Consider the following 23,914-nt stretch of genomic DNA (forward strand, 5'->3'; position numbering starts at 1 on the left):
TTTTTTTCCTGGTAGCTTCATCCAGAAAGAATTGGCAAATAGAGAATTGTTGGTTAATGTGTTGTAAAAAGAAAAGGTTGTGGAGACCACAAAGCACTGTAGGAAGTGTATAATGTTACCTTTGGCTGCACAGACCACCCAAGCCTCTTCAATCTATTCTGTTGGTATCTGCAAATGCAAATCAATCAGCCATACTTGCACATGGCTGTAGTTAACTCACAGCTTGCACCTCATGCTCTGCTCACTGCTCCCCATTCCTATCTCACAGAATTATTTAATTTGAGCAGTCTGGCTTAAAGGTCCCCCTGCCCTTTGGTACCTTGGAGTAGACAACACTTGGGTGATAATGGCAAATTACAGATTTGTTGTACACACAAAAGTATACCAGATGCAATCCTGTTTAATTATATTTAAAGATTTTATGAGATTAAATACATAATTTTAAAAGTTCAGAGGGAAGTGATTAACTTAAAACATCTTAATATGTTTCCAGAGGTCTGAGTTAAGTTGTAATTGTCTGGAATTCAAATGTCATTTTTCTATTCTTGCTTTTAGTAGAGATGGAAGCAGTTTTGTTTTATTTCCACTTTGTTCTAGGCTTAGGGTGGTGATTGAGGCTTGTGTCACGGTAGGTCCATCTTTCTCAAGATCTCTGGAGAATTCTGCAGACTCTCTCTCTGGTTTGATTTTGAAGGAAGGTGTTCTCCTATCAATAAAACGCATCATCAGAAAATCAGGTATAATCTAGAGGAGTTTAAGACTCTTTGTATATGTAAGGACTCATTAAGTGTCTAGCTCAGCAGCAAAAGTCTGCCCAGCTGTGGGACCAGATTTCACGTCATAGCCTGTAAGATTTGTATGGACTCCAAATGCAAGAAAAATTGATTTAAACAGGCCAGGTTTCTGAATTCAGCTGTGGTTGTGTTTTCCTTGTCTGTGTCTCCCCTGAGCCTCCTTTTCCCAGTCTCAACGACCCCAGCTCCCTCAGCCTCTCCTGGTAGGAGAACCTGTTGCTCTGCAGACCCTTCTCCAGCTTCATTGCTCTTCTCTGGATATGCTCCAGTTTTCTTGAAGTGAGTGGTTCACAGCTGAACACAGCACTAGAGGTGTTGCCTCACCAGTGCCAAGTACGGGGGGACAATCACTGCCTTGCTCCTGCTGGCCACCTTAGTGACAGAGGAGCAGGAATTTTTGACTTCAGGGCAGTCTCTTTGTAGGTGACAGCTACCTGAGCACGAACAGCACTGACATCTGTTCAGCTTTGTGGCACAGAGCCCGTACCTCAGGAGTGAGCTTTTGCTGGTTAGTCTTTCAGCAGAGTCCCTGTCTGGAAAGTCCCACACTCTTTTCGGGGAGGTCTCTGTGTTTGAAATGAAACTTTGCACCATCACTGTAGAATGGGATCTGTTACTGTGTCCTACAGAGTCAAAAAAAACAGCAAAAAAAAAGTAACATTAAAGGCAGAGTTTGCTACCTCTGGGTCCATAACAATTTTCTCTGACCATCATAGTTATAATTATGCTATGTCTTCCTTCCCAGTAAGCCACTATGTAGAGGGATGTCCAGAAGAGATGTAGATTCAGAAGAAAAGCTGTTGATCAAATCCAAAGTAGCTCCTTAATAAGAGGATGAAAACAGCCCCATGCCCCTGTCAGGGAATAACCTGATTGGTTGGCCACAGTACAACTGAAAGACTGCTTTGCAAGTCACCCTGGACTGCTTTTCTCTGCCAGGTCACTACATCACAAGGTAGAAGGTGACTTGTGTATTGCTTTCTAACAGAGCCAAAAAGGATGGCTCGGAATGGCCCAAACAAAGGACATCTTGTCATTCTCTTCTCTTTCTCTTACCATCACTTGCTAAAAGCACAGCTCATTCTTGAAGAAAGTGAGAACATACCTATATTATTCTGTAGTGATTGCAGCCAGTCCTCCATCAGTGTCTGAGAAGGTGCTGCAAAGAAATACTCTGCCCCATCTATAAGCCTGTAAATAAGGACATAAAAAGGTGAATTCTAGTCAGTTTTGCCTTATACCTTCTGTGCTTGTGAGTGTGAGACACTTCAGTTGTGCCTCCTAACAGCACACAGCCTTAGGTGACTGTGGGCAGGGAGCTGCACAGGCTTTTACTCATGCCCTTCTCTGTAAGACTCACCTCAGCATGAAGGCGTTCTCTTTCCTGGTGTAATTCACCAGCCTCTCACATTTGGCACCAGAAATGTTGAGGGACAGGACTGTGGATACATTCTGAAGGGGGATAAAATTAAAATAAAATGTCTTCTGTATCCTTTCTGCTAGGATTCAATTCCATATTAACCTGCAGGCAGTCTACACACCCGTCTCTTCATGCTTCTAACTTTAATTCTAAGATCACTGAATAGGATAAGCCACAGAGGAACCAAGGATGATGGCATTATATCTTGAAGACAATCCTTGAATAAGATGTACCTTAAAAGAAGTATCTTTGAAAACTTCTGGAAGCTTATCAGTCTGGTTTTGGTTGTATCAGTTGAAAAACTGCTGAATTTTCAATCAGTTGACGCTGATCACCCCAGCCCCAAACCAAAGGTGACATTTTCAAACTAATTTTTACATATGTAGATACAAAGTTTGCTAAGAAGATTAAAAAACTAAATTACCTTAGTTGCTTCTTTGTCATCATTATAGAAGTCAAGCTTTAATCCATCAAGTTTTACATAGAAGGAGTTCCAAGACCTCGAGTGTGGCTACATGAATAGAAATGGTAATAAAATTCAGTTCTGAAGTAAATATTTTATAGGAATAGTGAAATCTTTCACATGCAACTACCGCAGAAACCCAGGATCTGTCGATATTATGATCACAGAAGTTCTCAGAGTCATTGTTATCTCTTAGAAAAACAGAACCTGCTCTAGTTTCTGTGTGAGTGATTCAAGAAAGGGTCTCTATGAGTCAGAACTGAAAAAATGACATAACCTGGCTCAAGCAAGCTCTACACCATGTGGTCAGTAACATCACTGAGGGTGGTTAATCAGAGTTCTGTTTAACTTTTGGCCACTAAAACTCCACATTTTTCCCTAGCTGTAACACTGGACCCTGCCTGCTAGTCACAGGTTAATTTTATCAAGTGTGTTGTTACTATCTAATGTGGATGCTGAATTCTTCTTCATTTACTCAACTAACCCCAGTGGAATGCTACTGAACAATGTGCAAAAGCACCAGGTATTTCAAACCCCCAACTATGTATCACGGAAACTTAGCCTAGTGCCATGAGATTCTTCTTGGTGAAGGACCCTTAACTTCTAGTCATATTTTATTATGCCAGTGAATAAAGTTGACAATTTGGTCATTCAGAGAGAAGGAAGGAAACAGTTCTGAGGAGGATAAGTCATAGCTTTTCTTCTTGGGTAATATGGAAGTTCACTATCCCTGAACACTAAATTCTGTGTGCCCAGAAATGAAGAAAAACTAGATTTCTCTTCCAGAAGATGGAGTCCGTACCAGATTCACTTTTTAAAAGAGGTATTTCAAGTTTAAAATTTCAGAGGAAATATTCTATGGGACAAATAATCCAAGACATAATATCTGTCTATCATAATAATAATAATCTTGTTTATGTGCAAACACTCAGCCAACATTGATATCTGCAGATTGTTGGTGAATGTTAGAAAATTTCCTGGCCTGTTGTGATCGTTATGCTACTAACTTGAAGCAGTATTATTTCCCAGGATAAGAATTTAGTTTTCCATTTTATTCAAACCTGTATTTAACAAACTAATTCTTCAAAGATAAACAGAACCTTAATTCTGTTCTAGCACAGTGAGAAATTACAAATATTGGGAGCATGAGACCGAGGGCTTCCACTGCTGACAAATTATCACAAGTTGTTACAGGATCATAAAGCTTTAGGTTTTTTTGTGGTGTGATGGTTTTTTTTCTGGTTGTTGTGTTTGTTTTTTTTTTTTTGTTGTTGTTGTTTCATTTGGGTTTTTTTCCCCCAATTCAGTTGATATATTGAAACCAGTTGATATATTGTTTATAATTAAGAAACTGTAATTAACATGTTTATACAACCTAGATTCTGGTATACAAATCCATTAACTGTAGACAGACCCTGTTCTGCATGATTCCCATGAGAGGTAACAATTCCATTGTCTCTTTTTCTGAGAGATCAGATACTGCCAAAGCCACGAGACACTTCCTCATGCATTTTAGGGATAGCTGAAGAAAACCTGCACTACTGAGCTCCTCTTCAGCAAGAGCTTATCCTGAAGAAGTCAGACCAGATCTGGACTATAACTCAAGGGAAAATAAAATAACCCAGAGTGATGGTATTTATTTCTACCTGTTGTCTTCGTGGAAGGAGCTGGTCTCGCTTCTCTAGGAAACCCTCCATGTTCTGGAGACTTGCAGAAACCTGAGACATACAAGAACATTGCTACTTAACTTTAAAATGGCCCTTAGGCCTATGCTAAATTTCTGAAGGTCTTTTCTAGGTAAACTCCATGCAAAGAAACTGGCCTCTGGTTCCTCTATCCTTTACATTGACAGCACAGCTGGAAATCCTCACTAGGTTGCAGTTCTATCTTTGATAAACCACCTAAACAAAGATAATTCAAATCCTTCTCGAAAAATTTACTTATGAAATCTGCTCTATCATAGTGTGATAATTAACTAACACTGTTTTTATATTATTACATACATTTTACAACTTAAATTGTTTGAGTTATCCATACCACCTCCACAATTATTGAGTTACACCAATGTATAGTACTGGTACTCTTGGGTATGTGAGATGTGTTCCTCTCAAGAGCAGAGAAGCAAAAGGAAACAATTTTACCTGCCAATGAGTTAACAGTGAATTTCCTGCCAGGACAAGCAAGCAGGAGTTGTTGGTTCTAGTCTTGCACCTGGTCAGCTCTTTGACAAGTGTGCCATGGAGTCCTGCCTCTCTTTGACTACTAAATGGGTGGACACTAAGCACTGCCACCTCACACAGAGGGTGTAGGTAAATCATCCTCTTTGTGAGACACCATCTGTTTTTAAGTGCTCTGCTGAGTGTTCAGCAGCAGGAATAGCCTCTAGTTCAGGAAAAGAAAAACAGGAGCCAATATAGCTGTTAAGACCTAGGCTATAAAGCTTAGCAAATTAAAAGTAGTTTAAAGCTGTACATAGCAGCTTAAGTCAACTGTCTTTGTGGAAAAGTGTTTGAATTGCAAAGGCACATAAAATGCTTCTTGTTTGAATCCAGGAGTGTACCCACCAGAATGCCCACTCTATGGTACTCTTTGTGACTTTCACACAGAACTTCCTGTTATTGCCTTTCTTAAGCTAGCACATGATAGTGGTTTTGTGAGGAGAGAACCAGAAATTCCTGGGACTTACCAAAGATGTATTCTTTAATCTCTCCCAAGAGGAGCTAGACAGCAGTAAGTTTGGTGAGTTATCTAGTGACCTTTGTCCAGGCTCGGGTGGTGCTGCTGTTAGTTTGGTCTGCAGGTTGGGGAAAGAGGAGCCTATAGCACCTTTTTCCTGAGGAGATATGCAGTCTGTGGCTTGTGATTCTGACAAATTGCTGCTGTGTTGCTGGCTTATAGGAGTAGGAGATAAAGGAGAACCTGAAGAACCGTGTCTTTCCAAAGATGCAGCCTGTGGGCCTACCATCTTTGGTGTAGCTGGAGTGATAATCTCACCGAGCCTTGTCTCAGCTTTCATTTCTGTTTTGTTGCTGCTCAGCACTTCAGGGACTTCCAAGGAAGTGAATTCTTGGAACCTTGTTGGAGATTTTTCAACTGGGGAGAAAATCGTTTCAAGTGGGACCTTCCAGGACACGCTGTGTGTGGGCACAGGTGGCAGAGGCGCTGTGCTCTTTATCTCTGTCGCTTTTGGTGGTGCATTCCTTTTGTCAGATGGTTTTCTTTTCAGAGAAGGAACTCGTACAACTTTGCCTTTATCCTTCTGCTCACTCTCTTCTGTGTCCACTTGTTTCAGAAGATTAGTCTCTCTCTGTAGGACATCAGTATTACTTTTTTATTTTAATTACCTTTGTGCATTCATGCTTACCTAAGATTTTTATTTTTTTTTTATTCTAAGCAGGAACAGTTTTTCAAATAAAATATCTCCTGGAACTGAATCTTAAGGCCTGCACTTCCACTGGCATTCTTAGAGTTAGATCTGAATCTAACTGCTATTAGAGCACTATTTTGTTGCCCAAATCATGAATAGTAACAGCAGTAACCTCAAATATGGCGAATTCTGCCCTTACTAAGTTCTCTGGAGGCTGATTTTTTTTGTTTTTGTTTTTTTTTTTTAATAAGCTAAGGAAAAACCGTGGTCCTTTTCTCGAGGCACTGCTTCTTTAAGTTTTCTGTAAGAACATTGAATATCCAGGGTTGTTGTCATGGAAAATTGAGGAGGGAAAGGCCTTTGTCCCTTCCCTTAGCCAATTTGAAAATCACTGAACAAAAGAGAGATCAATTTTAAGCTTAAAATCAAGCTTATAATCAACCATTATGTTTTTCTGGTTATTTCAGGAAAATCACTTAAAAAGCCTCCCCCACAATGAAAGAGAATCTGAGAGGCCTACTGAGTATCTTTGGTATTTAACACAGTCCATTGTAAAAATCTTAAGCCAGAATGAAAAAGGCCTATCTGTGCCTTGGTCTCCATTTATATTCGGCCCTTTGCTGTCCTCTATCACTTTCACGTGGCTCCAGCTCCCTACTGAAATCCTGAATGAAGCAAAATCTCTCCACCTGTGTTGCAAGGGATAGCCCTGTTTCTCACACCCCTTTTGCTGGTCCTGAAAAAGAAAATTTCCACTTCTCCCCTACAGCCTTTTCAAGCTAGTTGATCTCTTTTGATCCACATACAGGTCTTGCTGTGTCTGAAATATTTCAGCTTTGGTTACTCGTTTGCCCCATCTCTTACACAGAGTGACATTCCAACAATCCATGACCCACATCATCCTGTTTCATGCACAGCTCATCAGCCTCCCAATACTCACCTTAGTTTTCCTGCTGAGCTGAGCAAATTTCTCCTCCTGTGCTGCAAGCATCTTCTCAAACTCATGGTGTTTCTTCAGTAATTCCTCTACTTCAGACACTGAATCCTAAATGGAAAAATTACCACATACAGAAGTCCAAAATCAAGTCCATTAAGAAGCCATTATGCCTAAGATTTTCAGATCTATTCTGATCCATTCTATTTGGCCATGTGAGGATTCTGAAAATTTTGTAACTGGATGTCTAAACCCCTGTTGATGTATGAAAAAATCTGAATCTACATTTTTAAAAAAGGTCTGTATCTTGCAGTCTGTCTGCTGTGTAGGAGAGAAAGAGCTCAAGTACCAGCCTTCCCTTTTCTGCAAGGCTGTGTAGTACCATGGCTTCCAGCTAGAACTGTTTATGTACAGATTGAGTACTTGGACTCTAGCTTGTGCTAGATGCAGAGTTTCTTCCTGCCCTGCTACAGAAGAGACTTCTTCCATGTCCTCTGCTTAGTTTGTGATACCCAAATTTATGACTTAGTTTTCCAATCTTATAAATTGTCAGAAGACAGTCTACAATGAGGGAAAAAACCCAACAAAATAAACAAAAATATGGATGCTGGTATGTAAAAAGGAATTTACAAGCCAGATATCAGGCTGCCTGTGTAGAACATTTTACCACTTAATGGGAAGAAAAATGTGGGAAAAGCCCCTTTTTTCCCCATACAAGGTGGGGAAAACCCTTTCTTCCTTTTGAAAAAAGCTCTCAGTAAGACACGGAAGGTTGAACCTTCTGCGAGTTATGTGAAAAAATGATCTGACAAGATTTCTACCATCCCCTGGAAGCCACCACTTCCAGGAGCCCATCACCATGTCAAATGCAGCAACTGCCCTGGGCTCACTTCTGCAAGAGGACAGGGCTCCTGCCTTTTCTAATCTTGAGGGCACTTTGTTTTTGAGATTGTGATTAATTTCAGGCCTGAGCTGATGCATGAACCAGGCCCTCTGCATGTGCTAAGGGGCACAGAGTGCTCAGTAATGCTGCATGGTTGTTACTCACCCCATAGGAGGGATCTGAAAGAAAGCTCTCCTTGGCAGCCAGCCACGCTTCTGCTTGTTCCAGCTCTCTGCGGAGCAATTGGATCTCCCAATTTTCTTCATATAGTACTTTCCTCATGTCCCAGCTCTCCTTTACCTTCTTCATCAGCTCTGACAGCTCTAACAGTTTTTCTTCAATCTAGAAAAATAATACATGTAATGCCAGGAGCTGAAAAATCCAATCAGACTTTCACATGACAGTCAATTATCTGCCCTCATGATTTAGAGGATGACTTCTTGAAAATTTTGTGGTGTTAGCATAATTTAGAAAAGATATCTGAGTCCTCTTTTTTTCCTACTTGAATTAATTTAGCATTTAAATTGTGTAGCTAGATAATACAACTTTAGGCATATTCCACATATTGTATGACAAATATTCTGCCATATGAATTCCCAAAATTTATACCCAGGCAACTTGTACTATAAAGTTAGTGAGAACCAGAAGATTCAGCAAATGCATGCACTTAGGTCAAGGCAACAATGGAGAGACTTCAACTGTGGAAAGTTGTCTTGTTCTTTCTACAACAGAAATAATATAATCCTGCATAAATTCTGAAGATGGTTTTGTTGGTGTGATCTCTGGATCTACAGACAATGTCTTGGGCAAAGTCTAAAGACACACAGATAATGAAATCACAGAAATTTTAACATTCTTGCGCCTTTGGACATTTCTGAGGAATTACATTGTGATGTAGCATAAGAACTTTAAAATGTGTTTTCTTTTTCTATGTGTCACATGAACTACATAGCTTTTAATAGTAAAGAACCTGATCGTCCTGTTCAGTTCTTCCGAGAGACAAAGCTGCACCTTCTGTCTGTTTCATGTCTTTGTTCACTCTTGCTTGTAAAATATATAACTCTTCAACACACCTCTTCAGACATGAAATGTCCATTCTTCATCAGGTCACCTCCTGCCCGCTGCATTTCTTCATATTTCAGCCACTGTTTCTCTATCTCACGCTTGTATTCCTCATGGCGCTTGATGAGCAGTTCTGCTCCCAGGACATCGTTTGCCAGTTCCTCAGATATCACCAGAGCATGCATCTCATTGGCCCAGGCCCTACAGAACACAGACAAAGGGTAAAAAGGAGAAGAATCTGAATCTGTTGGAAATTTGGGAATGCACATATCCCACGGCTGTGGATACATGTATACAGACTTTCATTTGCTCGCAAAAGGTATTAATATTGATTAGAGTTAATTCTGTTCTTAGTAACTGGTACAGTGCTGAGTTTGGGATTTAGTACGAGAATAATGTTGACAACACACTGTTTTGGCTGTTGCTGGGTAGAGCTTACCCTAAGCCAAGGAATTTTCTGTTTCCCAGGCTCTCTCAGTGAGGAGGTGCAGGAGCAGCTGGGCAGGGGTGAAAATGGCCAGGACAGCTGACCCAAACTGGCCAGAGGGTCAGCTCTGACCACACCATAGAACATCATACCCAGTATATAAACTGGGGGGAACTGGCCAGCAGGGACCAATGGCTGGGAACCAGTGAGTGAGTGATGAATAATTGTATTGTTCATCAATAGTTTTAAGAAGGGTTATTTTTCTTTTTTTTTCATCATTAGTACTATTATGTTTTACTTTTTTTTTTTTTTTAATTGCTAGAGTGTTCTTATCTCAACAAATTAGTTGGTTTTTTGGTTTGTTTGCTTGTTTTTAATTTCTGATCCTCTTCCCCATCCTACTGTGAACCTAAGGGAGTGAGTGGCTTGGCTGTGGAAGTACTTAGCTGCTGACTGGGAGGTTAAACCATAGCAATATACAAATGCATTGATGAAAGTTTACTCAAACATCTGGGGGATTTATAATATTCCCAGTGCTGTTTCCATACAGAGCCTATTAAAAATACAGATGTAGATCTGTACGTACTGAAGCATTCTGCATTCAAATTATGAGAAAGAAATAATTGCAATTGCCCAGGCTACACAATTTAACAATATTTTATACATTGTAAAGGAACACAGAGGCTTTCAGATGCCCATCAAAACCTTACCACCATACATGAAAGTACTTCATATGCACAAAGAGCACTCATGGAAAGAAGCATATTGATAGATACTTCTTACGAAACATTTTCTACTCCGTAACTCTCAACTGGCACAAACTATTGCATGATTTACCTGAGCTCAGAATCTATCCCTTAGCATAGTAAATGTCCAATAGTCAGTGGTAACCATTTCACTGTCTCTCTATTTCTACTCCTGTCATAGGTGAACTTTTTCATTACTTATTCTAGGAGATTATCTTTAATGCAGTTGCTTTTACTCTGAGAAAAAGGGGCACTGGTGTCTATGCAGGTGTACAAATTACTTCACTATCTAACCCTGTCCTCCTACAGAATCAAACAGTATTTTGAACTGGAATTGTGAAATGACCAAATTTATCCACAGGGATGGAATTCTCCAGGACTGTTTAGGAATTAGTCCAAAAAAGTGCCTTTGTCATACACAAAGGATGTGTATGATGCCCTGTGCTGGGGCATTATGGTCACCTCTGATATCTGGTAAATTCTGTGAAGTGCTGTTGAGGAGATACCATGGATTATTATTCAAAGAGATTTCAAAGCAAGCTGCAGAGCACCTGTGGCAGGAATCAAATAAGTAAAAGCTATAATTTAGAAAATCCTGTATGGGAAAGACGAGAAATAAGGCCCACTGCCAAACTCAAGGGGCCTACACGTACATCAGCTCCCTGCAGTCATTGAAATAGAGCTGGACTTGTTCTGCCTGGCTCAGTCTTGCCTTCCTCTCCAGAAACTTTTTGTCCAAGTTTTCCCAGCACTCATCCACATCTGTGAGTCTCTCCATGATGTTTTCCTTCACTTGAGGGTATGTGCGGCTGAGGTGCCAAGCGTCTCCTCGGATCCATTCCAGCTCTTTCATGATGACTCCTAGATCTCTCTGGAATGGAGACAGAGTCATTGGATTGTAAGAACAAGTCACTGCTTAGTTCTATCAAAAGTGGATTTAACGATGATGCATATATTTTCTACCCTCTGGCTGTACAGAGGCTGGAAATATGAATGCCTCTCAGTTTTCCTGTAATGCCCTATTCACCATCAAACATAAAAGAAACTTCTTTAGACATGAGACAGATTCTTTTGGTGAATGTGGAGCTGAAGTTTCCTATAGTTCAGCTGTCACCTTTGCAATTATAATAACAGCTTAGAGTAGATTTTAGAAGAGAAGTTCATCCTTCAAAGCCAAAGCATTAATAATACAATAAAAAGCAAAAGCATTAATAATATAATATAACATCCCAATGTTAAAAGCAGGAGGAGAAGGCCCTCTTCTTTGTGAGGCACAAAGAATATTTAAGGGTGCAATAAATTTGTCTTGCAAGCAAGGCCCTTGAGAGGCACTAGTCAAGAGTCAGTCTCCTTTTTTTTTTCCACCTAAGCTTTTCTGCTGCTGCTTCATCACAGATCCTCTTACCTCTACTCCCTCAAGATGGCTGAGAAGTGTCTGTACACCTGGAAGATCATATCCATAATCTTCTATATCCACCACTGCTTCTTTCTCCTGCATCCAGCCCTTTACTTCATCCACATCGTGGTCATACTGGTGAACTTCATGGGCTGCTATTAGGTTCTGGGATAAAGAAGTAATTTAATGGTAATACTCTACAGCATTTTGTGTCTACAACATGAAAAAAGGTAACCCTAATATGTCATAATGCAGTACAAAATGACTGGGGCTTTTGAGAGGAAATGAAACATCTTCCCCATTAAGTCATCTGAAAGTGAGGTGTTAACCTAATTTCCCCAAGTTCTGTTGGACAATGGAAAGAAACAGAAGTCTCCGAAGAGTAATTTATCCCTACATGAGAGGAATTTTCAAAACGCAGAGAATGAATTCCCCTCCAAAAGTAGCTCTCTATCTCACGGAAATTGTCTTAAAATACTTCTTAAAATAAAGGTCTACACTGCAAAAAGTGAAAATAAAAGGAATTGAGAAAAAAATCATACTTTTCTGAATTGAAAGGATTAAAAAAAATGTTCCAATACTAGTTCATAGTCAAACTCCATATTAACAGTTGTCATGCATTTATTTCTGCTAACAGGAAATAGTGGGCTCGAGCTACCTCCTATGCAACAGGTCATGCAACAGTAGTGAAAGAAAAAAAAGATTGAGGACATCTGGTCTTTTATATTCTCCTTAAAGCAAGCAAAAATATTGAGTTCTGTGTGTCACCTCTGCTTTTCCAAACGTATCTGTGACTTCAGTTTTCTGAGAGGGACTGAGCAGATTTAACACCTAACTGCTGCCTAAAAGTAGGGGGTTGGCTCTGTGTCCTCCATCACATTCTCTTTCATACACATTCTGTGATTTCAAGTAGCTAATTCAGCAAAAACCTGGAGAATTTTGATCATGTTTAGCGAACTGTTAATTAGGTAGTTCCATAACGAGACTGATAAGTGGCAGAGCCAGACTCCTGTTAGTGGTGGCAAACTGTTGGATTTGCTTTGTTTTTCAGGAAACTGGAGTTAGCAGTGAATTAAGGAGAACAATTACTCCTAGCTGATAAACATCTTTCAAGTATAAGCCTTGCTAGGAGCAGGGTAAGCAGTGGCTGTAAAGGGAAATGACTCTAGAAAAAAATTGAACAAAATATACTCATTGCCTCTGTAAACCTTGTGTTCCAACGTGAGCAATGCACTGGTTTGGGAAAGAAAGGACATGGGAGACTGCAGGGAAATCAATGCCCCTGTTTTTCATGTGTTTCCTACCTCTGTCCTTAGCTGAATGGCATTGCATAGTGTCTCCCACGTTTCATTGATTTGCTTAGCTCTCTTCTGGATGACATCCATCTTGCTGTGGCCTTCCTTATCCAGTTTAGATGCTAACTCATTTAAGGAGGCAACTTTGGAATGACCCAGAGGTTTCATCTCATTTACAAAATCTTTAAACTTTTTCTCCAGCACCTGCAGAATAAATTGGAACACAGATTTAGATAAAAGAATTTCTGCCTACCTCCATGAGAGAGACAGAAGGAATCACTTTCTCTGCTCTGTATAACACAAAAGCTATGTACTACAATCTACAAGTGCAAATCATTTGATAAATCCAAATGATCTGGAGTCAGAAGAAGACATCCTGTTGTCTTGATCATTTAACATTCTATGTCACTCGGTAAAATGAACCGCATCCTGTCAAGCAGAAGTTGCCCAGATCAAAAGCTAATGAACAAAACTTGTTTACATATGCTGTGGTTCCTAGGAGGAGTGGACACTACTAATTATACCTCTCTGCACTGTGTGCCTCAAGGAGAAATTTATCCTTGAAATCAGCAGCAAGAAATATGAATGCTGCAGCCCAGTGTTTTTGACCATAAAATTTTTTAGGTCCTGTCAAATTTATGAGCAGGGCAAGCAATGAAGTGTGCTGACTTCACCTTATCCCAAGAAAAGCTAATTTTCTGATACATCTAATTTTCTGTTGGAGGATGCTGCTTCAGTGACCCTGTCAAAGCAGACAGAAACCAGTCTGAGTTCTTGCTGTAGGGATAACAGCTCTGATTATTTTTTGTCACTGTAACATGCTTCACTGTCAGCAGCTACACACAAATTGCAGCAAATCCCTGCTTTGCCACACAATACATGCAGTACCTTTTATTTTCTTTTACCTCAACATCATCTAAGTCCTGCCCATAGTCGTCTGACTCTGCTACAGACAGTTTACTGGAAAGCCATGCATCCACCAGCTGGAATTCTCTTTCAAACTGATAGAGCTGGAATTGTTCTTGCAGGCGTTTTCTCTGGGTGTCAGACTTCTGTAGGAGAGACTGATAGTCTGCTAGGATCCCCTGGAGCTTTGAAAGTATTACTGAACTGCAAAGGATAGGAAGCAAAAAGTATGTTTTATTGTTCCTTTTAAAGACTGTTTTTTCTTACAGGTTTAATTTGCAACACCTTTAAAATACAGATAAACCAGATAACATCATGGAGTGAGTTATGCTGTGCCATTAGAGCAGCTAGGTCAGGAAATTAAAGTATATCATAAAAAGTGGTTGGTCTTTTTCCTTCCTCCTCCCCAGGTATAAAAACAAACGTTCAATGAAAAACAATGAACTGTCAGTAATATTCATTTCCTTTCCCAAGGACGGTGGTTTTTGAATATTTGTGGTAAATTAGAACTAGATGACTAGTTCCTGGGAGTAGACAATAGACAAAGAACTGATCTGCATTAATTGGACTGTTGTTAGAAATAAAAAAATCTCATGAAAATATTAATCCTCAAGCTTTTGGGGAGCTCAGTGTGTGATAATGATGATGATGATGATGATGATGATGATGATGATGATGATGATGGAGGGATAGATGATCCCTGAACTCTTACTTTTGAATGAGCCATCAAACATAGTTGAACTTTTCTGTATTTGCGTTCTCTGGGTGTTTCTGTTAGACCTGGAGGAGAAATCTGTTTTTACTTTCCTACCTCTCTGGACTGTCTTTGTTTATTAAGCTGGCACCTGTCTCCTGTACTTTCTCAATCCGCGACCTGAAACTATCCATGTCCAGTTTGGTAGCTTCAAGTTTGCGAAGCAAAACTTGTGTGGATTCTTCATTCTTCCCATAATCAGAGGTCTCCAGAATGAAACTCCTCTCTGCCAGCCATGCCTCCACCTCCAGCAGCTGTATAAAATACAGGGAGGAGCCTTAACACAGCTTGATTTGGGTCAAGACAGAAAAAACTGAAAGCAGTGGTGCACTGACGCATCAGCGAAAATAGAGAGTACCTTTAGGTGACTTCCTCTAATTCAATCTAGCTCTTCCAAAAAATGTGTACCAGAATCCAGTAATTGCAGTTAAATGTTACTCACTGTGATTAGCTGGGAAAGTAATTGTAATTTCTTCACTGTATCCATATTTACCAGATAGGAAAAATCAGGGCAGTGTAAACTGTGCTCCTTTCTGCACACTTACATCCATTCAATATAGGTGTCAGTTGTTTTAAGAAAAGAGAGGCCAAAATAAATCTCTCAAAATAAATCTTTACCTCATTTAGGAACAGATGGGCCTCATAGGACTGCATAAGCCTCTGTCTCCTCTCTTGAGCCTCTGCCTTCAAGACCTCTACAGAAGTCTCAAGCTCCTTCAGATGCTCTGTAATCTTACGAGAGGCTGAGTGGCCTCCCCTCACCAGTTTCTGTCCTGTACTGATCACTGCTTTGGTCAAAGCATCCCGACTGTTTATCTCATTCTCCAGGTTCTGGAAAGAGTAAAGAGTAAAATGATAATTACAAAAATTGAAGTTACGGAATTTTTATTCCAGAAAATGTAGTCATGCATATATAATTCCATTATAAATTTGCTTTCTATTCACAACAGTGGGTTAGAGGTACAAAGCCTGAGTGCATGCTTCAAGTGGAGTGGAGGACTTTTTTGGGGGTGAAGGAGTGATCATAGAAATCAAATTTATCCATGAAGTTTGAACTTTGGTGTATATCTACCTCAGAGTCTGGAGGGAAGAGGTTCTAATCACAAACCTCTTATTTGTAGATTCCACTGAAATGCACCCTGTTCCATTCCATTATATGGCATTTCTTGAATTAAAACATGTCTAGAGAGGAATGACCAATTTGCCTGCCCATTATTATTTATCACTTGCCAATGCTTTTGTAGAAGATGCATCTTTGCATAGCAGCCATTGTAAATGCTGTGGGTACATGAGTGCCAGGCAGCCAACAGGACAAGGAGAGAAGAAAACCACCTGAACCAATTCTCAAAGGCTTTACTTGAAATCAATTTTTGAAGACTGTAGATTTTGAAACAATATGCATCCCTCCATATACTCTCCCCTGGGTAGGCAAGGCCCATGCTGAGATTTTTCTGTGAGCATACATGCATTCTTTGGCTGACTGTGCCTGAGCACCCTGAGCGCAAACAAGCCCCACAATTTTAGCATTGTTCTGTTTAATTTCATAGCTACGAATAAGCAGGCTCAGAGTTAGACTGCAGTGCTGTGTTAATATAGAAGAGATGCCCTCTATAAGGAGAGGAGCTGCTTTTTCAACTTAAGAGTCAAACTTGGCTGGAAAAGAGCTCTGATTCTAATCTTGCCTTTAACTGCCACCTATTGATTTCAAGATGTTGTTGAAAAGTGACACCGTATCTGTTCCAAGCCGAGCAGCTGTTTGAAGGCATGATATATTTGTGTGTAAATGCTGTTTCGCAAGACTGCTTTTTTTTTTTCTTCGTCCTTAGGTTAATACAGTTCACACACCATCTCTTTTGGAGTTACAAACCAAGGACTGAATTTTGCAAATCTGGCTCGTTAGGACAAACAATAGAGGGTGGAACCAACAGTCTATTCAGTTCCTGACTGTTATGCTAATTCTGACATTTGCTTGCTTGTAAACCAACAATTAAAAGAAGGTGCAGAGGCTGTAGCTAATAACACGCTGAGAGTTAAAAGCTTGTATTTTAATCCTGTTTCCAGAAGAATAGTAAGTAAAATGTCAGAGAATTTTATTATACACTGATTTTATGGTTTATATCTCCCACTCTCACCGGCAGTTGAAAAATTTTGAGACTTAGCCAACTAACAAAAAATAATCATAGCCTAAAGCAGTATCTCCTCTGTTCGTTCAGTTATTTGAAATATTTTTTCAGATTAATTCAGCTCAAGCATTCTTTTCTTCTGTGAACTTAATTACTTGCTTTCCATGCCAATGAGCTCATAAATTTCAGGAGTAATTGCACACATAACAACATTTGTGATTTTAATCATGATGAAACAAGCTGTTCTTTCTTTCTGTTTCACAATGATTGCACCAGACACTTGGGCTTTCTCTCTCTCTGACTGTATATCACACACATTGACAATTCATAGGATCTCCTGTCTTACTCAATCCTAATGAAGGTTGCACAGGTTTCCCTTAAAGGCACTTGACATGGCACTTAAATGGGATGTCATATGCTAATATTAATATTAAATACCAAAAGCTCCTAGAAAATCTTAGCAGGAATGTTTTTAATTCCACCTTGTGTTTGAAAAGAGACAGTGCTTCTTAAAGAACTATCAGGAAGGTAATTATTGGTATTTGAGATGACAGTATTCCAGGCACTGCTTCCTCCGATGCTCCATCTGAACCTTGAGAAATATTTCAGCAGTTGTCTTGAAAGCTACCACTGGAATGAAGGTCAGCTAGCATAATAGTTCCCTGTAAACTCCCTCCCATCAGAGCAGGAAAAAATTTGGGGGAAACTGTTTTCCTAGTGTAGTGGTTTAGGTCACGGATTTGAGTTTTTGGTTTTACAAAACCAGCACACCTGGGAGCTCATCTCACAACATGTGAGCAATGAGCTTTCTTGGATCTTACTTACTTACTTACTTACTTACAAACTTACTGAGTTTGAAAGCATTTTGTTAAGACCAAAGAGCCCATGACAATATGTTTGTAAAATCTATTTTGTATTGAAAAGGCTGGGGTTTGAACTGAGCTCACAGAAAGAGCCAACATGTCCACAGAAGGCTTGTGGTGTTGTACTTGCACCACTGCAACAATAAGCAGGATGGCATCCTGCATGTTGACAAGTCATGGACAGATCCTTGAAGAAGAGAAGGATAAAAGTGATCCCTGTTAGCCAGAGCACAGCAGATGAAGTTTGCTAGAGACAAATTGAGTTCAGTGTTCTCTGTTTGATTCTAAAGACTGTGAATGGCTGTTACATGACACTACCTGGTGCTTTTCTTGTAGACTCTGAACAGTTGCCAGGGATTTGCCATAATCCTTGGAGGAAACCATGGGGAGCTTCTCACGAACCCAAGCCAACTCCTCATCAACATCTCGGAAGAACTGGTACTGAAGTCTGCTTGCCTCCAGACTCCCCCGCCTCTCCTGCAGAGGATCACGTAGCCTTTTGTATCTGTAGGTTTTAAAGATTATCCAGTGAGGTCTACAGACTGATAAGGAATGAATGCAGAACACTCATTTCAGAACAGTGTAGAGAAGGAAAGAAGAATATTCAGGGAAGAAAAAAGCTGATAAAAGTAGCAAAATGACAGCAGAAGACAGGCCAGGCCTGACACACCTCTGCACCAATTCATCCACTTTCTCTTCTAGTTCATCAGCAAGGAAATGTTTCTCCTTCTGGAACTGCTGAGCTGTGACCACAAGCTCTTGCAGCCGGTCCCTATGGGCAGCAATGTCTTCCTCCAGTTCCTCTTGTTTCTTCAGGTGACTGTTCAAAACCACCAGATCATTGTCATTATACGGTGCTTTCAGGTCATTTTCCACACCTTCCAACCATTTCTCTGCGTCCTCTACATTTCGCTGAAAATGAAGACCCTGAGAACAAGCAAGAGGAGAAGATCATTGAAACTTTTAGGACAGATAATGTGATGTTAAAATCTCGGTCACGCTCAGTAAAGATTGCACAGAAACATGGAGCCACTTCCCAGTGCTCGGTGAACTCTTCCCATATATAATGGTGCTGCAAATGAAGAAGAGAATTCAGTCATGGTGAAGACAAGAACAGATGCATTAAACACCAACAGCCTATCTTACTTGTGTTGCACAAATATAGATCATACAGATCATGGACATAGCACCTTGAAAAAACCCAGACTTTTAAAGGGAGAGGTCTGTTTTATAACCATAGATTTTCTGATAGCCCTAGCAAGTCATGAGAATTTATGTGCCTGGACTTAGAAGAATGAAAAGCAGCTGTAGGTTTCTTTCTCAATGTGCTGGAGAAAAGATGCCTTGGAGACAGATGCAGAGAGCTGACACATAAGAGTAAACACGTTTTTCTTCAGTATGTCTTGCAGGAATCTGGATCTAAACCAGCAGCAGAAAGCAGAATGGAGCCTAGCCTACAAATCCTGTTCCCTTCTGAGGGATCTCCAATTATCCTGCTAATTCCATTCAGTCAGTCCCCACTTAGTAGATTCTTTGCAGTTATGGTCTTGAGGAATCAGGTTGGATTGTATCAAGTGACACACTTGTAGATGAGACATGCAGCAAGGCAGCTTTGCTATCTCTGGAAAAGACACCAAGATCCAGCCACTGGCATCCCTGTGACCACTGGCATTACCTTGTAAGCATCCTGCAGTTTGGTCCATTTATCCTGGCAACTTGCTAGCAGCTCCTCCCACAGTTCTTCCATTTCTTGTAGTCTGGACAGAATGGCTTCTGGGGCATAATGCTTTTCATGGAGCATCTTCTCCCCTTCCTATGTCAGAAGGAACAGGCAACATATTCTTCCTTTGTTGAATGCACCAGAATATATCATTTTGCCTTCATAATCAAAGCCTACTGGCACTCTTGTGTAAAGGGCCAGCTGCAACCTTCACCTCCTGACATAAGAGATGGAGCGATTGCAGAGACAGAGAAAAATCAAATGAAGACAAAAGGCTTACTGAAATCAGGGCAGAAACTGCACAGCAAGAGAAGCAAGAGGTACAGCAAGGGAAAGTTGCTATACCAGGTCAGTAGGTGTTATAAAGAGCAGCTACTAGGCATATTCCCAACGAAGAAGGCAACATCATGAAATAATGAAGCAAAATAATAAAAATCATGAAATAATGTGAAAGAGTTTGTGCAAGCAAGTCTTTAAAAACAGATAATTTTACTGAGGATTGTAACTCCACCCTTTAATCCCCTCTTTGTCATGTCTGCAAACAGGGATAGAAAAGAAAAGAAAAGAAAAGAAAAGAAAAGAAAAGAAAAGAAAAGAAAAGAAAAGAAAAGAAAAGAAAAGAAAAGAAAAGAAAAGAAAAGAAAAGAAAAGAAAAGAAAAGAAAAGAAAAGAAAAGAAAAGAAAAGAAAAGAAAAGAAAAGAAAAGAAAAGAAAAGAAAAGAAAAGAAAAGAGAAAAGAAAAGAAAAGAAAAGAAAAGAAAAGAAAAGAAAAGAAAAGAAAAGAAAAGAAAAGAATGTGTTTTTAAGTTTAAGGTGAATCTGGAGGGGGCAATCTACTTTTAATATAGCAATCTATTGCAAAATACATCTAGTACGCACTGCACTGAAAATAAAATTAATAAACATGTAACAGTCTATCCTTCCAAACTTATCATCTGATCACTGCTTCTGCCAAATATATGACAAATCTTGTCAGGCTTCCTTTATATCTCGCCTACTAGCATGTCTTTGCAAAGGAAGCACTTGAAAACTCTACTTTATCCTTTTTTTTTTTTTTGATACATCTTGTATGACTTGTTAAGGTTGTATATCCAACCAGGTGGGTTCTCTGCTGGAAAGAAACAAGGATATCTCTAAAGTGGCACTCACCCAGAGAGATGTCCCTAAAGTCAGTACAGTAGGTTGAATCTTTTGTTGCAGGCCCCCATCTGTTTCCACTGTGTGCACAGTGACTATGCATAGCAAGCTCACACTAGATAGTCAGAGAGAGAGGGTGAAGAAACAGGTGGACACAGAGAATTCCTGATGGACTAAAAGAATAAGCTTCTCAGTATACTCAGAGACAACATGGACAATGCCAGTGAGAGGACTCCCCCTCCCTTGTCTGAGATGCCTGTAACTCCCACAGTCTGCAGAGTCTTTCATGCCAGCTGCCCACCCTTGCCCAAAACCCTTGCTTCTCTCACGGATTTGATGGAGTCCAGACGGTTTCTATTGGCCATGATCTCTGCTTGGAAAGTCTGGTGCCTCTGTAGTTTGGTCTGCAGATTGCTTGGATCCTTCCAGCTATCATCCTGGGCAATGCTATTCTTCTCATTAATCCAGGCAGCCACCTGTGGGGAGGGAAAAACAGAAGACAAAATCTTCAGTGTTTGTTCAGTTTCTTCAGCTCCAGCCTGACAGGCTCTTCTCTTACATGTACAAAACAGGGAACTGGTAAGTGTGGACTGAAATGAGTTGTCTTTCAGAGGTTCTGCTTCCCCAGAGGTTCTCTTGCCCTTCATGAAGCCACCCCTAGATGCTTGTTGCCTGGAAATGGAGCTGTCTCCATCAGATAACCCCCACACTCCCCATTTCTCCCTAAGGTGAGAAAATGCACGGGCACATGTGTGCATAGGGAAGCATAGACAATGATCTCCCTATTTCTAACCCATTATCAGTATTTCACAATAAAATAACTAATTTTTTTCTTCTTTTTAGATTTTTTTTAATGGCGGCACATTCCCTTTTAATGTATTTATTTCTCCTGCATTTGCTGTTGTCCAATGTATGGTAGATCTTTCATTTACTAGACTAGACTAGAGGGAAGAAGAAAAAAATATCCCTTCATTCTTATCCTCATATTTCCCAATATTATCTCATTTGAGGCTCAGTTCCTTGATTTTTCTCACAGTAAATCTGTCTGGGGATTCAGATCTATGCAGCACAGCATGCTTTAAGAAACCAGACTATTATGCATCCTGAGTAATTGTACCTCAAAAGAATTCTTCAGGAACTTCTGCAGAAGCCTTGATTCCTCTAGCAAATGTCTGCGAGCAGCAGCATTCTCCAGTAGTCTCTGTTTTCTGAGATGAAGACAGATGTGTGAGGTAAAAGTCACAGAGTGAATTAGATAAATCTCACCTCTAAAACACTCATGATCTAATCCTCCATTCCCTAGGAGGGAACTGTCCATAATATGCAGATCCACTTGATCTGGGTTGTCAGAGAAGGTGCCCAGGACACTACAGGAAAGACTGTTAGCCAATAGATATGTTTAAACTATCCACAAAATCTGTATATATGGTATCTGCCTGTAGAAATCACCATTACTGCCCAAGAGAACATAAACTCAGCACGTTTCTTATGTGGAAATCCTGCAAGTGTGATGGCATTTGTCATGGATGAACCAAAGCTGTACCATCCTTTAATTTTTTTTTTCCAATTCTGGACCTGCAGGACTTTATTTGTGTTAATGCAGATGCGAGATATTATTAAATCATATCAAATTAGACCATATTAATAAATCTGTTCACTTGAATCTATGTTCACTTGAATCATAAGAGATCTCCAGTCTCTTTTCATAACTTTTATGCAGCTCTTTTCATCTACCAAAGCAGAGAATACAACTTCTTTTACTTCAGTGCCTGTTTAAGATGATCAATATGCAAATTGCTACTAGGAATAAAGTATTTTGCATGAAAGGGCAAGATCTGGTCAGAAAATTTGCAAATGCCCTAATGGATAATTTGAGTGGAGCTTAAAGATCAACCCCATTAGAGCAGAGAAGAGCAGTTGTCTAGCAAATTACCTTTCTTGATGGCATTTAATGATAATGAAGTATTTAATGGCATGGCAGACCTTCTGTTGGCAGCACTGTCCCTAATGCCAGGCCAGAATACAGAATTACAGAGAAACTGCCTTATTCTGGACCCTGCTCACCCTCCACTTAATCGCATTTTGGAAGCCTCCTGATGAAGTATGGCCAATTTGGGCACAAAGCAGGAAGTTGAGCAAATGCAGACCAGCTTATAGTTCTCATAAATAATTTAAAGATAATGATCACATGAGGAGGATCTCATTGCAGAAGAGATTGGTGGCTGACATGGGAAGGATTTGACTTCACCTCCTCAGAACAGCCTGGCATCTGTTGTTGATATTTTCTGAGTCATAATGCTTGTTCTGCGTTAGCTGCTGAGCAAATGAAGCCATCTCATCGATTTTCTCCATCTGAGCTTCCAGGGCTTTTTCAAACTGTGTGTGTTTCCGCTGCAGGCTCTCCACACTAGACACTGAGTCCTGGATAGAATTCAACAAAAGGAAGCTGCTTTCAGTCGGAGTTTTTCCATCCAAAACATGGATAATCCAGAAGGTAAATGGCATTTACCCCACATCTACAAACTAGCTGTCAGGAAAATTTATTTTTCTTTGGAATTCATTGGCATTGATCTGACACTTGGGACCTAAATAATGTTCCATGGAAGGTCTGAGATCATTATTTCAGTGATGCATGCTTAGCTTCTAGTGCATATTGTTGTGCTGCACGGAACACACAATGTCTCAAGAATTAAAACATCAGTCCCTAATTTAAAATCACTCATGAAACGGATGCCATGCTGAAAGCAAATGTGAGATGCCAAACTGAAATCAGAGTTAAGTGAACAAATATGTCACAGAAAAAGGTTAAAATTAGAGTCTCAGTTTCAGCTTCCAACAATTTGGAAGAGTTCAGATCCAGATTTGAATTTGAGGACTGGAGTCTGACATTACAGTTAATCTGGAGAAAAACACTTCTTGTAATGTTTGTGAATCCCAAGCTTAATGACTCAGAGTTCTCTTTTCAGCACCCCTCTGCACTTTAATTATAGAACCAGTGGTGTCAAAATGTTGTTAACGCAGTAAACTCTGCTTCTCCCCTATTCTAAAAGAAGCAATAAGCTCACATCAAGTGGGTCAGAAAAAACACTGAACTTCTGGGTGTTTACATGAGTCATTGGATAGGAAATTACTCATAGAGCATTTTCTGCACATCACTGAGCTAAATGTGCAGAAATTAGAAGTCCTTCTAAGTCCCATATACTGTAATGAAGGCACTGCAAATACACTGAATTCTGAGATGTTTTTCTAGCCCCTGCAGAGGCAACTAATTGAGTAGCATCACCTATATGAGGTGTAGGGTGAGCTAAGTGTCAGAATGTATATCCAGCATACTGAACAGCTCTTGCAGCCCACGCATCACTCTGCAGTTTCAGCTACTGCAGAGTTACTGATACCTGTGGTAGGTAATTTAAAGCTACACTGGGAGTGCCAGCAGGGACAGTCATGGCTTGCATACTGCTGGCAAATGTATTTGGGTCAGATAAGACAAGCCAGGCTGAACCAGGCATTGAGCAACCTGGGCTGGTGGAAGGTGTCCCCACCCATGGCAGGAGGGTTGGAAATAGATGGTCTTTCAGGCCCCTTCCAACCCAAACCGTGCTGGAGTTCTATGCAGTCTCCTTT

The 23,914-nt window shown here is 40.1% G+C and overlaps 1 protein-coding gene across 1 annotated transcript in view; it reads right to left on the bottom strand.

The window, feature by feature from the left end:
* Positions 1–380: 380 nt before the first annotated feature.
* SPTBN5 (spectrin beta, non-erythrocytic 5) overlaps positions 381–23,914 on the bottom strand; it is a 95,749-nt gene continuing 72,215 nt past the window's right edge. Inside the window, exons 49-70 of the mRNA XM_086894261.1 lie at positions 22,539–22,711; positions 21,408–21,498; positions 20,620–20,766; positions 19,109–19,246; positions 18,104–18,360; positions 17,752–17,938; positions 15,066–15,278; positions 14,505–14,701; positions 13,693–13,897; positions 12,797–12,991; positions 11,502–11,657; positions 10,750–10,967; positions 8,935–9,124; positions 8,027–8,203; positions 6,985–7,089; positions 5,364–5,984; positions 4,324–4,395; positions 2,639–2,725; positions 2,155–2,246; positions 1,900–1,985; positions 1,282–1,417; positions 381–706 (exon numbers count right to left, since the gene is read on the bottom strand). Coding sequence (XP_086750387.1) covers positions 532–706; positions 1,282–1,417; positions 1,900–1,985; positions 2,155–2,246; positions 2,639–2,725; positions 4,324–4,395; positions 5,364–5,984; positions 6,985–7,089; positions 8,027–8,203; positions 8,935–9,124; positions 10,750–10,967; positions 11,502–11,657; positions 12,797–12,991; positions 13,693–13,897; positions 14,505–14,701; positions 15,066–15,278; positions 17,752–17,938; positions 18,104–18,360; positions 19,109–19,246; positions 20,620–20,766; positions 21,408–21,498; positions 22,539–22,711 — 3,918 coding nt within the window. The 3' untranslated portion in view covers positions 381–531. The remainder of the gene's footprint in view (positions 707–1,281; positions 1,418–1,899; positions 1,986–2,154; positions 2,247–2,638; positions 2,726–4,323; positions 4,396–5,363; positions 5,985–6,984; positions 7,090–8,026; positions 8,204–8,934; positions 9,125–10,749; positions 10,968–11,501; positions 11,658–12,796; positions 12,992–13,692; positions 13,898–14,504; positions 14,702–15,065; positions 15,279–17,751; positions 17,939–18,103; positions 18,361–19,108; positions 19,247–20,619; positions 20,767–21,407; positions 21,499–22,538; positions 22,712–23,914) is intronic.

The sequence above is a fragment of the Cyanistes caeruleus genome, chromosome 6 (genome assembly GCF_971803275.1).
Source record: "Cyanistes caeruleus chromosome 6, bCyaCae1.hap1.1, whole genome shotgun sequence".
NCBI classification, from domain to species: Eukaryota; Metazoa; Chordata; class Aves; order Passeriformes; family Paridae; genus Cyanistes; species Cyanistes caeruleus.